General features: G+C 47.1%; 3 protein-coding genes across 4 annotated transcripts; 2 read left to right on the top strand and 1 right to left on the bottom strand.

The window, feature by feature from the left end:
* Positions 1–2,298: 2,298 nt before the first annotated feature.
* Positions 2,299–5,527, top strand: cldn15la (claudin 15-like a). Its single transcript, XM_076022218.1, has 5 exons — positions 2,299–2,666; positions 3,870–4,034; positions 4,537–4,618; positions 4,953–5,063; positions 5,160–5,527. Exons 1-5 carry the CDS (start codon positions 2,450–2,452, stop codon positions 5,236–5,238), a joined length of 654 nt encoding a protein of 217 aa, XP_075878333.1. The 5' UTR covers positions 2,299–2,449; the 3' UTR covers positions 5,239–5,527.
* A 1,545-nt stretch (positions 5,528–7,072) lies between these two features.
* On the top strand, positions 7,073–11,799 carry saga (S-antigen; retina and pineal gland (arrestin) a). Its single transcript, XM_076022217.1, has 15 exons — positions 7,073–7,144; positions 7,583–7,643; positions 7,760–7,804; positions 7,907–8,106; positions 8,213–8,272; positions 8,362–8,429; positions 8,524–8,659; positions 8,737–8,821; positions 8,903–8,975; positions 9,485–9,622; positions 9,694–9,771; positions 10,407–10,421; positions 10,504–10,556; positions 10,725–10,734; positions 11,211–11,799. The coding sequence occupies exons 1-15, from the start codon at positions 7,097–7,099 to the stop codon at positions 11,329–11,331; spliced, it is 1,191 nt and encodes a 396-aa protein (XP_075878332.1). The 5' UTR covers positions 7,073–7,096; the 3' UTR covers positions 11,332–11,799.
* A 13-nt stretch (positions 11,800–11,812) lies between these two features.
* On the bottom strand, positions 11,813–16,185 carry LOC142885590 (uncharacterized). 2 transcript variants are annotated; one of them, XM_076022210.1, is made up of 6 exons: positions 15,512–16,185; positions 14,572–14,696; positions 13,947–14,352; positions 13,576–13,656; positions 13,392–13,472; positions 11,813–13,292 (listed from the first exon to the last, which is right to left on the bottom strand). In XM_076022210.1, the coding sequence occupies exons 3-6, from the start codon at positions 14,350–14,352 to the stop codon at positions 12,379–12,381; spliced, it is 1,482 nt and encodes a 493-aa protein (XP_075878325.1). In that variant the 5' UTR covers positions 14,572–14,696; positions 15,512–16,185; the 3' UTR covers positions 11,813–12,378. The 2 variants fall into 2 exon arrangements, with proteins under 2 accessions (XP_075878325.1, XP_075878324.1); XM_076022209.1 differs by having other exon boundaries at positions 14,572–16,185.
* Positions 16,186–16,294: the final 109 nt, after the last annotated feature.

The following is a 16,294-nucleotide window of genomic DNA, read 5'->3' as shown; positions in this document are numbered from 1 at the left end:
TTGGAATTAGGTGTGGAATTCCAACTCCTTCCAACTGCCAACTCCGCCCCCTACCAGTGGACACCTTGGGATTCATGAGGTTGTTTCTGCCCCAAATTATTATTAAATCCATCCATCCATTTTCAATACCGCTTCGTCCTGCACTTAAGGTTGTGGGGGTCTGCTGGAGCCTATCCCAGCTGTCATAGGGCGAAGGCAGGGCGACACCCTGGACAAGCCGCTAGTTCATCGCAGGTCCATCTAGAGACAAACAGTCATTCACACTCATACCCTCCTACAGACAATGTAGAGTTCCCACTTCACCTCACATGCATGTTTTGGATTGTGGGAGGAAGCCAGAGAACCTGGAGAGAACCCACGCAGACATAGGGAGAACATGCAAACTCTGCACAGAAAGGTCCCAGGCCCAGAATTGAACCCGCAACCTTCTTGCTGTGAGGCGTTGCCCTATTCTTAAATCATTCATTCATTCATCTTCTATACCCGCTTATTCCTATTCAGGGTCACGGGGGTCTGCTGGAGCCTATCCCAGCTGTCATAGGGCGAAAGCAGGGTGACACCCTGGACAAGTCGCCAGTTCATCGCAGGGCTATTCTTAAATCATTTAGTTAATTTTAAAAAAAAAATTGAATTGACTGAAGTTTCTTTACCCCAGAAAGTTTCTGTGGAGCATTGTGAAATCTGGACCTTCACTCAACTGGCTCTCCAAGCTAATTTACAGAGTTTACCCTGGTATCATCGCAACCAGCCATCAAGACCGAGGAGCGTCTCCTCCCGGTGCGTCGACACGTAGAGAAACTGCAGCTGCGCCATCTGCTGACATCACAGCTGCTCAGGAGGGTGTTGTGCTTCCAAAAGCAGAGCTAATCTTCCCTGAAGGAACCACCGTCTCTTTCCGTCACCAGCGGCTCAGTGCTTCTCCCCTCATTTCACCACAAAGTGATTGAATCTGATTCATGAACATTTTCATATTTTTCATTTATTTCAGAGTTTCGATCCGTGTTGAATGTGTGTTTTTTTTTTTGCACTTTGAACTCATAACTGTCAAACATTAACCGTGAGCAGCCATTAAGCTGTAAAACTCAGTGAGACTCAGCGAGAGAGAGAGAGAACCGCACACACCGGACACAGTAGCACACACACAACCACAGGAAGTTAAAACAGGAACTTAAAGGTGCAATGCAAAGACTCCATGGAAGTAATGTGAAGTTCCATGATGATGCTGATGCAGGAAGGGAAGAGAAGAAGCCATTTGACTCATCAACCAATCAGTGCTTTTAAAAATGAAGATGAACTGAGTTTTTATTCAGTCGGACAGAAGATTTTCCTGCAGCGACGACAACTTCTGCTGCTCCTCTGTGCTTTAAATATGTATTTTTTTTTAATCTGATGGATGACGTGTTGCTAACTTACTGAGATAATTTCCTTTGAAACATTTCTGCCTGGACACAGAAGACAGCAAACCCCTCTCAACAAACCATCACGTCCTCCTAGTGAAGGAGCCACTTCCACCATCCTGGAAGCGGTGATGGTGGGTGGCCATGTCTCCAGGTTAAAAAAAAAATAAGAATGTTAATAATAAAGAGGTGCAAGTCCCAGGCAATTCCTTCCAAACAATGAAAAACGTCCCGCAACTGTCAAGTGGGCATCTCAGATATGTTTAATAGTCTCACTGACGGGCATCTGAAACCAAGCACAAACGCGTTTCGAACAAGTCTTCCTCAATGTGCACGCTCGTCCAGGAAATTACATATTGTGGATATATTGCTTACATGCTTGCTGCTCAACTGCTCATCATATAAATAGAAGCGCCATTTATCTCAGTAAATAAGCGCTCAACAGAACAGGAAGCAGAGGTTTGACGCACAATGTATTCTTGTGAATGTGATCAACAGACGATGCCGCAGATGGGTCATGCACTTTGTTGGAGGGGAGCAGCGCACGGTCAAACCGCAAAGGAACCGATTCTAGACAGAAGAATGACGTGACGGTGTCGGGGAGACGGGACAGTGAGGAAAACAAGAAGTTCTGCCTCTACGGCTGTGCAAAACACCTCATGTATAAAAGAAAAGCGGGCAAGGGAGAGAGCAGCCATTCTCTGTTAGAGTAGGGATAGGAGCTCTGTACAACGCTTGTCAGTGATGCTGTTAAATATTTTTGTTATTTTTCTTGAGTGTTGTGGGCCATTTTTTCATTTGCCTCCAGGTTCATGTGTCCAGGTTCCTCCTCCTCTAGACAGGGAGTGGCTCCCCAGCTTTATGACACTGAAAGAGTGTAAAGTCCCCCAGCAGCGGTGGCTGATATCACATAAACTCCTGAAGAGCAGTCGCTCACCCACAACTCGGTCCCGCTCTGAAGGCCTCGCTCCTCTCCACCACCACCACCGCCACCACTGCTGCGCGGATCTCCTTTCCTCCTGCTCGCCTCCTCCTGCTGTTCGTTTGCCACCATGTCGACGGCCATAGAAGCCACTGGCTACCTCATGGTCGTCATCAGCTTACTGGTCACAGGGACCTCACTGATCAACGACGAATGGAAGATCTCCTCCGTGTCGGGTGGCATCATCATCGCCTTCCGGGAGACTGAGAACCTGTGGCACTCCTGCGCCATGAACAGCGCCGGCATCGCCGAGTGCAGAGACTTCACATCCCTGCTGGCGCTGCCGAGTAAGACCTACACACACACACACACACACACACACACACACACACACACACACACACAGTCGCTTCTTCTCAAGGCTGGGAGGGAGGTAGCTCGGGAGGCTACATGAGAGGCTAATGAGCAGTGTTTTTTGTGGGCAGTTTTTAAATATCTTGAAAATGTTTTCACAAAGCAAAGCATTGATCCCAATAGCGTTATCAGGTCAAGTTCCTCATTTATATTATGAACTTGAAGATCACTGATTAATGATTAACCAATGTCCTAGTTACTTAATTGACTTCCTTTCTGGAGTTTTTTTCTTTTCTTGTTTTTTTTTTTTTGTTTATCTGAGTTCAGTAAGGTTGCGGTGCTTGTGTTGGTGTTTCTGGTACTGGTGGTGTTGCTGTTGGTGTCGTGCAACACAGCGGCACACTCAGTGGTCCAAAGGTCACTACAGTTTCTGGGCGGGAAACCAGCGAGTCAAGGCTGGAGCTCAAACTGTCATTAGAGTGACGTTGCTAGCGGTCAGCGCCATTTTCTCCCGAACGTTTGAGCTCAGAGTCCATTGACCAACAGGAGGCGCCATCTTTTACCGCATTCAAACCGTTTCATGGCCCGTGATATGCCAGTAGAAAGTGGCGATGGGGAGAAAGCGCAGCGTTTACGTCGTAGAAATGGCCTGGTCTATCAATGTCCAGCTTGACTGCAGCAGGGTGACAAGGCGTATTTCTGACAGTGTGAAGGACAGTCAGAGAGAGTCACTGTGCGCCATTCAGTAAACTCAGAGCTCCGCTCAATTTAATATATACTGTATGTAATATTCAATGTCACAATTGCAGTACGTTTAAAACGAAAGCATTTTTTTTTTTTTTTTGCTGGTGGTCGGCCCGTCACCGAAACTCTGCTGCTCATTAAAAGGTGTGTCAAGTTTTTATGGTCACCCACACACACCTGCCTTATCTCTGCTCCAGCAGTTCCTCATGTCACCAAAGGGGGCAGTAAAAGCTGATCATTTACCACATCAGAATTGAGCTTAGATCCGACTGGCTGCCTCTGCTTATTGAAGCTGATGTACTATGTCATTTTGATGTCAGTCTGACTGAAGAGGACCAACCAAAGTCTACACCAGTTTAATGGGGGGTCGCCACTGAGAGTGCTGGGAGTGTGATCAAGTCACTTCCTGTCTGACAGGAAGCATGGTTTTCCGATGTCTCCTCACTTTGCAGGTCACGTACAGGCGTGTCGTGCCCTGATGATCATTGCACTGCTGCTTGGGCTCGGAGCCATAATGGTCTCCATGCTCGGACTCAAGTGCATCCACATTGGCACATCCAGCGACCAAACCAAAGGCAAGCTTGCTGGCACCGGCGGAATCATGGCCATGGTGGGCGGTGAGGCTCCTTTTTTTTTTTTTTTTTTTTTACAATCAGCAGTCAATAGTTCCATTTTCAATTCAGTTTAGAATCGAAATATTCCACAGAGCAATTTTTACCTCATTCTCCAAAAAAAAAACATAATGGTAATACCATAAACACAGTCATAATGTAATAATAATGGATAGTTATAAATAGTAGAAATTATTAATATATTCCAATACATCATTTTGTTATAGTTACTAAAAAATAACTCCAGATTTTTATTTTAGTCACTAACCATGATTACTCAGTTTATCAGCTCCTGAGTCAGTCGAAGAGTCATGGAGTCAATGAGTCTGCCGTGAGTCAGTCATTTAAGTCTGTCGGTCAGTGAGTTAATAAATTAGCAAACTGCTAATGGAAGTTTCGAGGTAAATCATTGAAATAATAATTACCAGATAAACAATGTTGAACGTCCAGAAGTATTTTGTGTTGTTGTATTATCAGTATCTTGATGTCAGCTCATTTTGTGTTACAGGTCTGTGCTGCATGATCGCAGTTTCCTGGTACGCCTACAGAGTGGTGCAGGACTTCTATGACCCGTTCAACGGTGGCATGAGGTGAGTTCCCTGCCAAATATCACCACCTTCATTTTCTCCAAAGACAACAGTGTTTAAAATGAATGAGCCGAGGAACAAACTGGAAAAAGTGTTCTGTGTGCTTTCTGACATTTTTTCAAATCTATGCTGGAAACATTTAAAAAAAGAAAAACTTGTGAATTTATTTGAAATCATTTGGTGGATAAGTAAACACAGCCAGTAGTAGTTGTTTTCACTGGTAAAAAACAAACAAACAAAAAAAAACCTTGTCAGCCCTCAGCCTGTCCTGCAGTACCACATTGTGCCTCTAGGTTTGTCAGCTGACTCTTATGTTATGCATGTCACTTGTTGACAGGTTCGAGCTGGGGACTGGTCTGTATCTAGGATGGGGTGGAGCGTTTCTGAGCATCCTGGGTGGAGGTTTACTTACCTGCGGCTGCAGGAGAGCATCTGCTGCGACAAGAAGGTGGGTACCAGCGACTTGTATGTGTGTGTGCGTGTCTGCGTGCATGCGTGTGTGTGCATTGTGGATGTATCTGACCATGTGCTTCTTGCCCAGCAGTGGTTACCCTGCAAACCAGGGGAAGGTGTACAAAGCCCCGGCTAACTCCGACAAGGAGTCGTCCCGAGCATACGTGTGACCACAGAAGCAGCCGTAGAGACACTGAGGGGGTGGAGCCAAAGTGAGGACGGGGCTGCCACCAACTTCTTCTTTTGTGCTTTGGGATTATTTACGATGTTTATTTTTGTTCAACTTTCCGACTAATTGAAGCTTTGATTCTCTGCTGGTTGTCATTACTGTGTGATTAAATTTTGTGTTACGTGTCTGATGTCAGATTGCAATGAGAAGCTTTTCCTACAGTTGTATTTCATATTTTTGAAGCCGCCGATATGTCAGTTGTAGCTACATTTTTAATAAACGTCCAAAACGGGTTCAGTGTGTCTCTCTGGGTGTTTTGGATCTTGTGTAGCGACTGTGTGTGTGTTGTTGTCGCTCATCATGTGTCTGGTCAGGTGATCAGTAAAAGTCTGTAACCTGTAATCCACTGAGTGATAACGATGATTAATGTGCCGGTAATCCACCTGCTGACCGGCAGAATGTTGGATTACAGGTGCGTGTGCGAGCGCGCGCGCGCACACACACGCACACGCACGCACACGCACACACACACACACACACACACACACACACACACACACACACACATACACCATGTAATGCTGAAGGTCAGACTGTGGTTAAAAGCAGTAGTTATAATCTGTGATAAACTAGACTATACTAGACTAGACTAGACTTTCGTTCTTGTGAATGCAGAATTCAAAATAATGATGGCAAACGATTTATGCAGCGAAATATACCGTTTATCAAAGATTATAATGATTATTGATTTATAATATGCTGTGAATCCTTTCTTTATAAAGATATATCCATTTATGCTGCAGAACTTCTAAAAAACAAGAACTCATCATTAAATCAGTGCGTGTGTGTGTGTGAGTGTGTGTGTGTGTGTGTGTGAGTGTGTGTGTGTGTGTGGTTGTCTGCATTTCTAATCTGCGGTGGTTTGCTGACGGGGGGGAAACTGGGGTTCCAATCCTCTCAGTTGCCGCTTGCAGGACAGGACGAGGGGCGGGGCGTGGGTCGCTATCAGCTCACCTGATTGGCCAACACGGATAGTGAGGCTGTGACGAACGGCCTGGCGTTTACTTATAGAGCTCCTCCCTGCAGAGTTGCGTGACCCCGCTTTCACTCCTCTGCCACAGGTGAGTCTGCATCACTTCCATCATGCTGCAGCTTGTTGCCACTTTGAGTCAGAAAATAACATAGATTACATGAACGCTGCAGATAATCTGCAGAAAATAACAGAAGACAGAGTTCTGTAGATTCAGGTCAGATAGTGGAGCCCAGAGTTGAAACTAAACATAGTGAAGCAGCATTTAGCTCTTGTGCTGCAAACGGAATAAGCTGCCAACAGAAGTGAAGTCAGTCCCAAGTGTGAATGTTTTTAAATCCACCTTAAAGACTCTTCTTTATTATTATTCTTATGATTGAGTGCTTTTATTTATCTGAATAAATTTTCATTATCATCTTTTATTTCTAATCTCCTTTATTACTGCTCTATCTATGCATTTTAAACTGTCTTTTCTTCTCTGCACTGTTTTTAAATGCTTTTAAAATACTGAACTTTTAATCATGTAACGCATATCGAGTTGCTTTGTGTTTATGAAATGCACAAAGCATTTCATAAAAGCTGTCTTGCCTAGTGGTACCGAGGGTCATACTGCCCCCTACATTCTGGGAGGTATCTTCATATTCAGGCCGTCTGTATTGGATAATCCTCAATAGCTGCTGAGCAGCTTCTTGATTCAGGACGACTCCTTGTCAACTCGCAGCTCTGATTGTTTCTTTGCAACCATCCAATCTGCTGCGTTGAAGACGTTTTCTCTGATCTTCCCCAATCTGGACTCTTCCAGAACTCTGCAACCTCTGTAGGAGCCAACATGACTTCCAAGAATGTGGTTTTTAAGAAGATCTGCAAGGACAAGTCGGTAAGTGAAGGACATCACTTCCTTTGTTAGTTCCAAACTGGCTTAGTACCAAGGTTTTTTGGTCTCTTATCATCTGCAGTCCAGTAGGATCAGTGCAAAGGCTTAAGTCAGGAAGAGTCTGTGCAGAGTCAAATGTGGGGATTAGTTCTGTGAGACTCCTGTAGGACCAGGACCAGAACCATCAGCCTTGCACTGTCCTTCTGCTTCCTGTTTGCTCTCTGGTCGTCTTCTTTCTCACTGTACTCTTCAGCTTCTCACTCTGCTGTCTCAAGTCACCTGAAAACATCACGACAAAAACGAGGCTGAATTTATGAATTTTGAACACAAAATTATTTGTATTTTTTCACTGTTTGAAAACACAGCCAGCCAGTTCATTTGGAATTGAGTCACACCTTTGGCCTAGAATAATTCTAATATGTGAGGATCTTGCTGCTCCAGGTCGGGGTCTACATGGGGAAACGAGACTTTGTGGACCGGGTCGACTCTGTGGAACCTGTGGGTGAGTCTGTTTCTTCGAGGCTTCACTCCACATTTTACGTCTGTCGGTGTTGCCATATCGAGTAAAACTCTGTCGGTGAGTAAAACTCTCTTTCTGCACGTTTTCTTCACCTCTAGATGGCGTTGTCATTGTCGACCCTGAAGCTCTGCAGGGTAGAAAAGGTGAGTCTGGCCAGAGGTCAGATGTCAGTCTTGGTAAACAGGAAAGCACGAACAGAGAAAACGTCCTTAGCGAAACCAACCCCCTTGTCTTCTCCCCCCTAGTGTTCGTCACGCTGTCCTGCATCTTCCGCTACGGCAGAGATGACATGGACGTGATGGGCATCGCTTTCCGCCGGGAGCTCTACCTGTCCACCCGCCAGGTATACCCGCCGCTGCAGGACCGCGACAGGAGCATCCACACCAGGATCCAGGCCAAACTGCTGCGGAAGCTCGGAGACAACGCCTTCCCATTCTTTTTTGAGGTAATGAGGTCCCGCTGACAGGCTGCGCAGGCCCCATGCCCTAGACTTCTTCCAAGCGTAACCACCTGCAGGTTTGCTTTTGAACTGTGTTTCTTCGTCTCTCCAGTTTCCCAACAACCTGCCTTGCTCAGTGGCCCTTCAGCCGGCACCGCACGACGTTGGCAAGGTGAGACAGTGGCCGCAGAGAGAGTGTGAGCGGTGAACGCTAGCATGTGTTCGACTGCTTATCTCTTTTCTTCTTCTCTCCTTCTGCAGCAATGCGCAGTGGAGTTTGAGATCTGTGCGTTCAGTGCTGAGAGCCAGGACGCCAAAGTCCACAAGCGGTGAGTTGAGTTCGCATCGACTTCTCATCCAGTCGGGAAGAGATGATCACCTGCGCCAGGCTTTTCTCTGCTGACCTCCTGCTGTGTGGGACAGGAGCTCAGTGAAGCTGATGCTGAGGAAGGTCCAGTATGCACCGGAATCCGAGGGAACGGCACCCTCTGTTGAAACCACCCGAGACTTTGTTATGTCGGATAAACCCCTGCACGTCCAGGCCAGTCTGGACAAAGAGGTGGGTGTGGTCAGCGAAACTGAAGCACCAGCTAGCATGACGGTCTGTGTGACTGCACCTTGCCTGTCTGACTCCAGGTTTACTACCATGGTGAGCCAATCAAGGTGCAAGTCAGCGTAACAAACAGCTCCAGCAAGAATGTGAAGAACGTCATCCTGTCAGGTGAGAGCGACAGGCCTGGCTGAGTGGCATGACCCATGAGGCTGCATGTGACGCCGCCCTGTGTGTCTGTGTCGCCCTCAGTGGACCAGATCTCCAATGTGGTCTTGTACTCCAACGACAACTACATCAAGTCCGTGGACATCGAGGAAACCGGGTGAGTGGTGTAGTGTTGTAGGACTCGAGATTGGTCTTGGTCTCAAGACCACTTTCTAAGGGTCTCGTCTCAGTCTCGGACTGGGCGGACTATGGATTTTTGATCAAGACCGGTCGAGGCTCAGCCAACACTGCAACGACAGATAATAACAGAAAAGAATCTAAATTAATGTGACACGCCACCTTATTCCTGGTTGGTTGTTTTTTTTTTTATTTCATGAAGCAAAGCTGTTTTTAAGAAAATTATTGACAGGTACCTTGCTGTAAAGAGATGTTGCTGTCCATTTATGGAGAAGCAAACCTTTGTTGTAATTTTACTTTGATATATACAGTCTTGGTCTTGCCTTGGTCTTGAACCCCAAATGTCTTGGTATTGATCTCCACACACTCTAGTCTTGGTAACTTCTTGGTGCCGGTTGGTGCGGTCTTGACTACAACACTAGAGTGGTGCGCCACCAATAAAACTCGGGTACCTGACCATTGTTCCCCCCCCCGTCTGTCTGCCTGCAGGGACTCTGTGACATCTGGCGCCACCCTCCAGAAGGTCTACAAACTGCTTCCACTGCTGGCCAACAACAGGGAGAGGCGAGGCATCGCTCTGGACGGCAAACTGAAGCACGAGGACACCAACCTGGCTTCATCCAGCATGTGAGCGCCATTCTAGTGGCTGTGCGGTGGAGGAGCGAGCCTGCCGTTCACCGTTCCCTCTTGTCTTCCAGCGTCAGGGACGGCGTCCTGAAGGAGGTGCTGGGCATCATGGTGTCCTATCGGGTTATGGTGAAGCTCATCATTGGAGGGTGAGTCCAGCCTGCAGCTTCCCATTTGATGAGGTTTAGTCTCAGACTTGTAGCGTCAGGTGAAAAATAAGGGATGAAAGTGAAAATGATGGGGGCCGATGAGGTGATGCTGCAGGTGTGAAGGCAGAAGTTCATGTTCAGATGTACAAAACATCTACACTTGTCCTCCAATAGTTACCAATGCTAGCATTGTTAGTGTTAATACATGTCAATCTAATTAAATGTGTTCATTTTCATAATTGAAATTTATTACTATTTGACACTGCTTCAGTGATTGTCGCCAACAGGCCAACAGACCGACAAGTGTGACAAGTGTAAGTGTAAACATAGGTGCTCCAGCCAGGGAGTTGGCGTGAAGCATTACATATTTCCAAGAAGTCCCTTTTTGTACATCTGAACTTGAATGTGCAAATGGGCATACAAGAGTTTTTGTGCATATTTTTGTACATGAGGGCCCTGGCGTCTAGATGAAGGTAGAGGTCCAGATTATGGCATCAGATCATTTCAACGGTTCAACGGTTTCAGTTCATTTTATGAACTTCAATAATTTAATTCTATAGCTTGTGTTTTTCACATCAGTAAATTTTCAGTCAGGTCGATTAATTTTCTGTTTTCTGTCTGTTGTTGCCTCCAAGCATGATGGGATCCAGGTGAGCTGAACTGCCACCAGGTGTTGGAGCTGTTGCTGGTAATCAGACTCTCTGTGACGGTGTTTGTTTGCTGTGGTTGCAGTGAGGTCGGACTGGAGCTGCCCTTCAAACTGATGCACCCCAAACCCGACACAGGTGAGAGCCAACTCCTTGTTTGTTCCTGCTGTTGCAGAGGCACAGGGCTTGCAGGTTGCCTGCATTATATCCAGCTTTGTTGAGTTCCTCATGTCAAGCAGGTGCTTTGATGTCAACCTGTTCATAACTTCCTCTTCCTGTTTCCCTGTTTATGTCTTGCTCTGCCAGTGAGGGAGAGGTGAGTCACTCAAACATACCCAGCCTCCACAATCACATTTGACTGTGAGAAGGTTGACGCTTCAGGTCATATCTTAAAAACAGGCCAAATAAGACTTAATCAGTTTATACCTGTCTGCAAGGTTGCAGAAAAACTTTGTGTTGTGTTTGTAATGAGAACAGTTTTAGTTTTTGTATCATAAATGACTGTAGTGTAAACGCAGAGGGCGCACCACTCTGTGCTCAGTAGTTACACAACACAATAAAAACAGAACAGACTGGTGCTCAAACCTCTGTACTGTCACGTTAGTGCGAAATTGCCAAAAAAAAAAAAAATCAACCAGCAGGGGTCTCTACTGTTCCTGCGCTCTGGATCCAACACAGCAGCAGATCCAGGTTCAAAGCCAAGATGTAGATCTGTCTGGGCTTAATGTGACAGTGAGTAGAAGAAGCTCTGCCCACTCTGGTGGTGATGTACTTGATGCTCTTTGTCTGCAGCGAGGTGGAGGAGGAGCTGGTGTTCCAGGAGTTCAAGCGCTCCTACCTCAAGGGGATGGTGGACGATGAGGAGGAAGGAAACGTGTCGGGCGGCGACGACAGGGCACCCAAAGAGAAATGATTGGGGAGGGGGAAGCTGCAGCAAGGACTCCTAGGAGTTTAAACCCTCAGAATGTTTTTGGCTTTTTCTAGAATCTGCTTGTTGTGACTTAAACTCTCAATTTTGCTGAATAAACAACGATGGCCTCCTTCTTCCCCTCCCCCTCCAATGATTCGGGAGCTGTCAATCAATCACGAGTAAGCTTCAGCTGTCAATCATCAGTTCCCACCCACGTTTTTAAAATAACTGACTGGTTCAAAAACATCAGTTTGACAGCAACCATCTGAGACGTCTGCAGCCAGCTACCAGGGTGCTTGAGTAGAGTTTGTGTTTGCTGCGGTATGTTCAAACTCACAATGAAAATGTCTGTTGCGTTGATGATGTACCAGTGGACTAATGTGACTGTGTCATGCCCTCTAGCGCCCCCTTTCCTCAATGGTATGTTTAATGTGTTCAATGCTGCGAAAAAAAATAAAATCTGTGAAACAATGAAGAAAAAAACGCACAGGTGTTATATTTAATGTCAAACACGCTGCACTGACACATGAAACATGGAAACACAGAATTGTCACCATCATCACATGATCAGAGCTCCACCAACCAGAACACAGCTCATGAACGCTGCTAATATTTTCCCTCACCAGGAATCTGGTTCAGCCTCTTAGAACTTAAACTGTTGGCATCATCTGTTTATCAACAGAGGCCTCAAACATCAACCGACATCACTCTGACTTTTATTTGTCACTTTGTACTTTCCTTCTGGTTCTGCCAACAGCTGCTAGTTCTCCTACTTCTGTTTTTAGCTGTGGGACTGAAACACAGTGTGGTTTATTGTGCAGATTGGAGGAAGATGTTCAGAATCAGATCTATGTCTAAAAAAACATCTGAAATAACTTAATTTTACACTTTGTGTGGTATGCGTCTCTCTGTGGTTGGAGAAATGGCTCCAAGGTGGCGTCTGTTTTTGAAAGGTGTGTGTTGGATGGGTGTCATCTTTATAAAGTTCCTGGGTCACCTCCCAACAATCATGCAGCCAGTAAATAAAGACATGTGGCAGCCAGACATCCTCTAGGGTGGCGGGTTGGTGTCTGGGCCGTCCCATCTGTAGGTCTGCTGCGGCAATGGAAGAATAGGCAGGAGGTCCCGGCCTGAGGGTCCTTGGCAGGAGTCTGGGCGCAGCAGGTAGCCGGAGAAGGTGGCACTGTTCTCGCTGTCGGTGTAGATACCATTGGTCAGCTGATCCTTGACCTGCAGCCACACCTGGTCGCCCTGACGGAGCTGCAGTGTGAGACTGTGGCTGCAGGTAGACTTGTCGGCCCCTTCCGTTGCTTTTACTACGGGGTAGTAGTTGTGGAACAGGCCGACCTTGAGAGTTCTAGCGGCGACGGTGAGGTGGAAGGTAAAGACGTAGGTGCCGTTGGTCGGCGCGATGTAGACACCCTGCTGCGGGGCGAAGTGGCCCTGCCAGTTGGTGAGGACATGTGGGAAGGGGATGGGCTGGTTCTGAGCAGGGTATGACTGGTTGAGGCAAGCCGAGAAGGCGGACTGGATGGTCGGGGAGCAGAGTCCTGGCAGCCCAGCCAGACCCTGCTCCCCCTTCTTCCCCTTCAGCCCGGTAGAGCCCTGAAGGCCGTGAGCACCAGGAGCACCTGCGTCCCCTTTGGCCCCCTTCTGCCCTGAGGTCCCATCTTTTCCCCGGGCACCGTCTGAACACTGACACTGGCCCTGATCACCCTGTCTGCCCTTCTGGCCCCTTAGCCCAAGGAGGCCAGGTCCACCCTCAGCACCCTGATCACCCTCAACACCTTCAGGTCCCGTTAAACCCTGGACCCCAGGCAGGCCACGGACTCCAGCTGTTCCAGGGGAACCTTGAAGACCTGGTGGACCCTGGGTACTCTGACAGGAGGCAGGACATGTGCCATCCTCTCCCTGGGGACCATTTGCACCTGCTGGTCCCGTCATTCCCCCTTGACCTTTCTCTCCTGAAAACAACAACGTCAGCACAATTTTATTTTACTAAGAAGTTAGTGAAGTCAACCTGAGGACCAGTTCAGTCCAACAAACCTTAAGCCTTTACTGACCTTTGTGGCCCTGTGATCCCTTTGTGCCGGTAAAACCGACCGTTCCAGGCACCCCCTTTTGTCCCAGGTCTCCTTTCTGACCTGGAAGATACGGATGGAGGGATAAATACAGATGGAGTGAACCTTTGAGCTTCCAGACAGAACCACCAGTTCCTGAATGGAGAAGTGTTGTGACTGAACTCACCCTTCATCCCTTGAGATCCCGTAAACCCTGGGCGTCCCCAATACCCTGTGAGTCCTCGTCTCCCTGAACTCCCAGACACCCCTGGCAGGAGACACCAGTCAGCTGAGATCCAACCGCCAAAACATTCCAGCTGGATTTTAAATACAGGTTATTTTTATCCATGTGATTTCTTGTTGAGCACCTTTGAATATTGTAAACGTTAAATTTAGCAAACAATAAAGGCAGGCCAACCTCGCAGTCCTCTAGATGGAAACTAAACTAGCTAATCATTGCATGTGTTAGCAGATATAAGCCACCTGGTCAATTCCCCGAGACCACCTGCTGGTTCCAGGTGGCAGTTCAAGGTGACTGACTGAAGGTGATCCACTTACCTGGTGGACCCGGGTCTCCGTGCATTCCTTTAGGTCCCGCAGTGCCTTTGCAGTGGGAACAGAGACAGTAGGGTGGGATCTGCTGGACAGGAACTGGTACCAGTGGGTTCAGCAGCATGTTGCAGATGTCCTGGTCAGGGACATGGGACCCCAACCACATGCGGGGCTCTAACATTCGCAACTTGTCGGAGCTGTCTGTCATCTCGTTGTCTGGCTGACCCTTAGGGGGCATCATGGCAGGGAGGTTGTGGCCAATCGGGGACATCTCGCCATCCCCTGAGGACCAGAAAGTATTGGGGTCTGGGGTGAAGTCATCTGGGTTGGTCTGGAGGGTGCTGGCATATGGCGGCATCATGGCTGAGGACACGGACCAGAGGACTAGGAGGCCGAGGAGGCTGCACAGCATCTGGAGGAAGAGGAGCATCATGGGAGTTCAGGGGAGAGAGGTTTAATCTGCGACTGCTAGGATTCATAAACCATATTACAGTTTTTACCAAAAATGATTTAGTAGCTGTAAAAACACCAAAACAGACTTCAGCATTTTGATCTAATCACCTGTCCGCTGATTTGGAAAAAAAACTGGAGTTTTAAAACCAGATTTAACTCAAGTGTTGCAGAGACTCACCGCTGCATCCAGGTGCTGCTGCCTGGCCTAGGGGACAAGGATGAAGCAGCAGCACCGAAGTTCAGGTCCTTTTATAAACATCACGGCTAACAAAACGTCTTTCAACCGTCGTTACACCTGCCCATCTGCAGACAAAGGGGTGGGACGAGAAGGCAGGTCTTCATTGTCGTGAGGCACACAAGTGGCCTTGAGGAGCCGTGTGACCTCCTTCAGCAGTAAACCACCAAAACATGTTTATCTATCCAGCGCATCTCTGTCCCTGCGGAGTCAACAGTGGAGCTGTGGTCAGATTACTTATCAGATTAAAAGCACAATAAAAGAATAACATGTTTTATTTCTGGGAACTTTATGTTACTGTGAGAAGTTACTGTAGCAGACAGCTGTGTTGCTAAGACCAGTCAGAGAACCAGATGCAGTATGACCAGACCAAACTGCATCCCCCGAGGAAGAAGAGGTGGAGCTACAGTCATGGTTCAGCTTCGACACGAACAGGAAGCTGCTGTGGAAATAGTGCAAACAAATGTAAAACTACATCCCTGCGGACATTTTGCATACTTTAGGTGGTAAATAGTTCCTTTTAAACTAAATCTTTTACATTAGAGATATGATAAAAGTTACTCCCACAGCTTTGAATACTGAAATTTTGCTTCAGAAAACAGAAGTAAATATGAGTCAGTTGTTTTCAGATTTTTTTTGAATTCACACTTCACAGACAAAATGCACATAGACAATAAAACCAACCGTGTCAATAACTGACCACCAAGGAAGCACTGTGGCGGACAAAGCAGCAGACAACAGTGGGAAAGGTTTTTGAAGACCATACCATGGAACCAGAGCTGGGCTTTTATTGTGAAAAATTAAAACAGCCAAGGACTGAAAGGAAAGAGAGCTGAGAAAACCAGGCCGAGGAACAAAAGCAGAGGCACAATGAAAAGTTCACCTGATATTTGTCCTGGTTTCCACTCTCGGCGGTGCTCATCTTTCACACCTGCACGAGGGAACCCAGCTCACAAAGTCCAGGACACGTTTTCACAAAGTCATGTGACCTCATCGGATGTATGTTTTCATGTGCGCTACATGTTCACTGTGTTAGTGTGTCTACACCAGCCGGGACACAGTAGAGCTCTGCTTCCTGGTAATCAGTATGTAGCTGTGGTCAGCTAGCTGTAGCAACTTGTGGCAGGAGTTACCTCTCCCTGGCACATATGAGCAAGAAGATATACAAGTTAGCTGTCAGCTATAGGTGTTAGATTTAAAGTTGTGGAGTTAAGCTAGCTAGCTAGATAGTGGACATTAGCTAAGTGTAGCAGGTATTAGCTAATGTGCGAATTGTTGTGGCTGTTGTCTGGTGATGCTTAACTATGACAGGCTATGGAAACAGGCATTTGGCTTCAATGAATCTGAACTGCTACAGTCACTGTCACGTAATTGGGTAAACAAACTGATTTGTTTCCGAAAATGTCCTTTGGCGTTTCTCTTTGCTTCACAATAATGGGATGCGATTGGCTCCAGAACACTTTGTTGTGACTGGCTCAATGCTAAACAGCCAGGAATTATTTTCAAAACATCTCGAGTGACTTTATACAACAAGGAACAAGGTGAGGCGACCGGAAACTCATCAGGCCCAAAGATTTGACAGCAGCGGAGCGGCCCCCTGCTGGACCTGAGGCAGACGGTTGTGTGTTGCTGAGGTGAGTGGGTGGAGGATTGGGGGTGTTGTGTG

Source organism: Nelusetta ayraudi, unplaced genomic scaffold (genome assembly GCF_046127955.1).
Source record: "Nelusetta ayraudi isolate G7.1 ecotype Tasmania unplaced genomic scaffold, CSIRO-AGI_Nayr_v1 ptg000011l, whole genome shotgun sequence".
Classification (NCBI taxonomy): Eukaryota; Metazoa; Chordata; class Actinopteri; order Tetraodontiformes; family Monacanthidae; genus Nelusetta; species Nelusetta ayraudi.
Note: the sequence above shows the minus strand (reverse complement) of the source record. Positions and strands in the feature narration are given on the sequence as shown.

What these genes read in the sequence shown, in the direction of transcription:
- cldn15la (XM_076022218.1), top strand. Translation starts at nt 2,450, where the DNA reads ATGTCGACGGCCATAGAAGCCACTGGCTACCTCATGGTCGTCATCAGC. An exon ending in AATCATGGCCATGGTGGGCG is followed by an intron (nt 4,035 to 4,536) that starts GTGAGGCTCCTT and finishes TTTGTGTTACAG; the next exon opens with GTCTGTGCTGCATGATCGCA. An exon ending in GCATCTGCTGCGACAAGAAG is followed by an intron (nt 5,064 to 5,159) that starts GTGGGTACCAGC and finishes CTTGCCCAGCAG; the next exon opens with TGGTTACCCTGCAAACCAGG.
- saga (XM_076022217.1), top strand. Translation starts at nt 7,097, where the DNA reads ATGACTTCCAAGAATGTGGTTTTTAAGAAGATCTGCAAGGACAAGTCG. An exon ending in CGACTCTGTGGAACCTGTGG is followed by an intron (nt 7,644 to 7,759) that starts GTGAGTCTGTTT and finishes CTTCACCTCTAG; the next exon opens with ATGGCGTTGTCATTGTCGAC. An exon ending in GTGGACATCGAGGAAACCGG is followed by an intron (nt 8,976 to 9,484) that starts GTGAGTGGTGTA and finishes GTCTGCCTGCAG; the next exon opens with GGACTCTGTGACATCTGGCG.
- LOC142885590 (XM_076022209.1), bottom strand. Translation starts at nt 14,352, where the DNA reads ATGCTGTGCAGCCTCCTCGGCCTCCTAGTCCTCTGGTCCGTGTCCTCA. An exon ending in GGGATCTCAAGGGATGAAGG is followed by an intron (nt 13,473 to 13,575) that starts GTGAGTTCAGTC and finishes CGTATCTTCCAG; the next exon opens with GTCAGAAAGGAGACCTGGGA. An exon ending in GGGATCACAGGGCCACAAAG is followed by an intron (nt 13,293 to 13,391) that starts GTCAGTAAAGGC and finishes TGTTGTTTTCAG; the next exon opens with GAGAGAAAGGTCAAGGGGGA.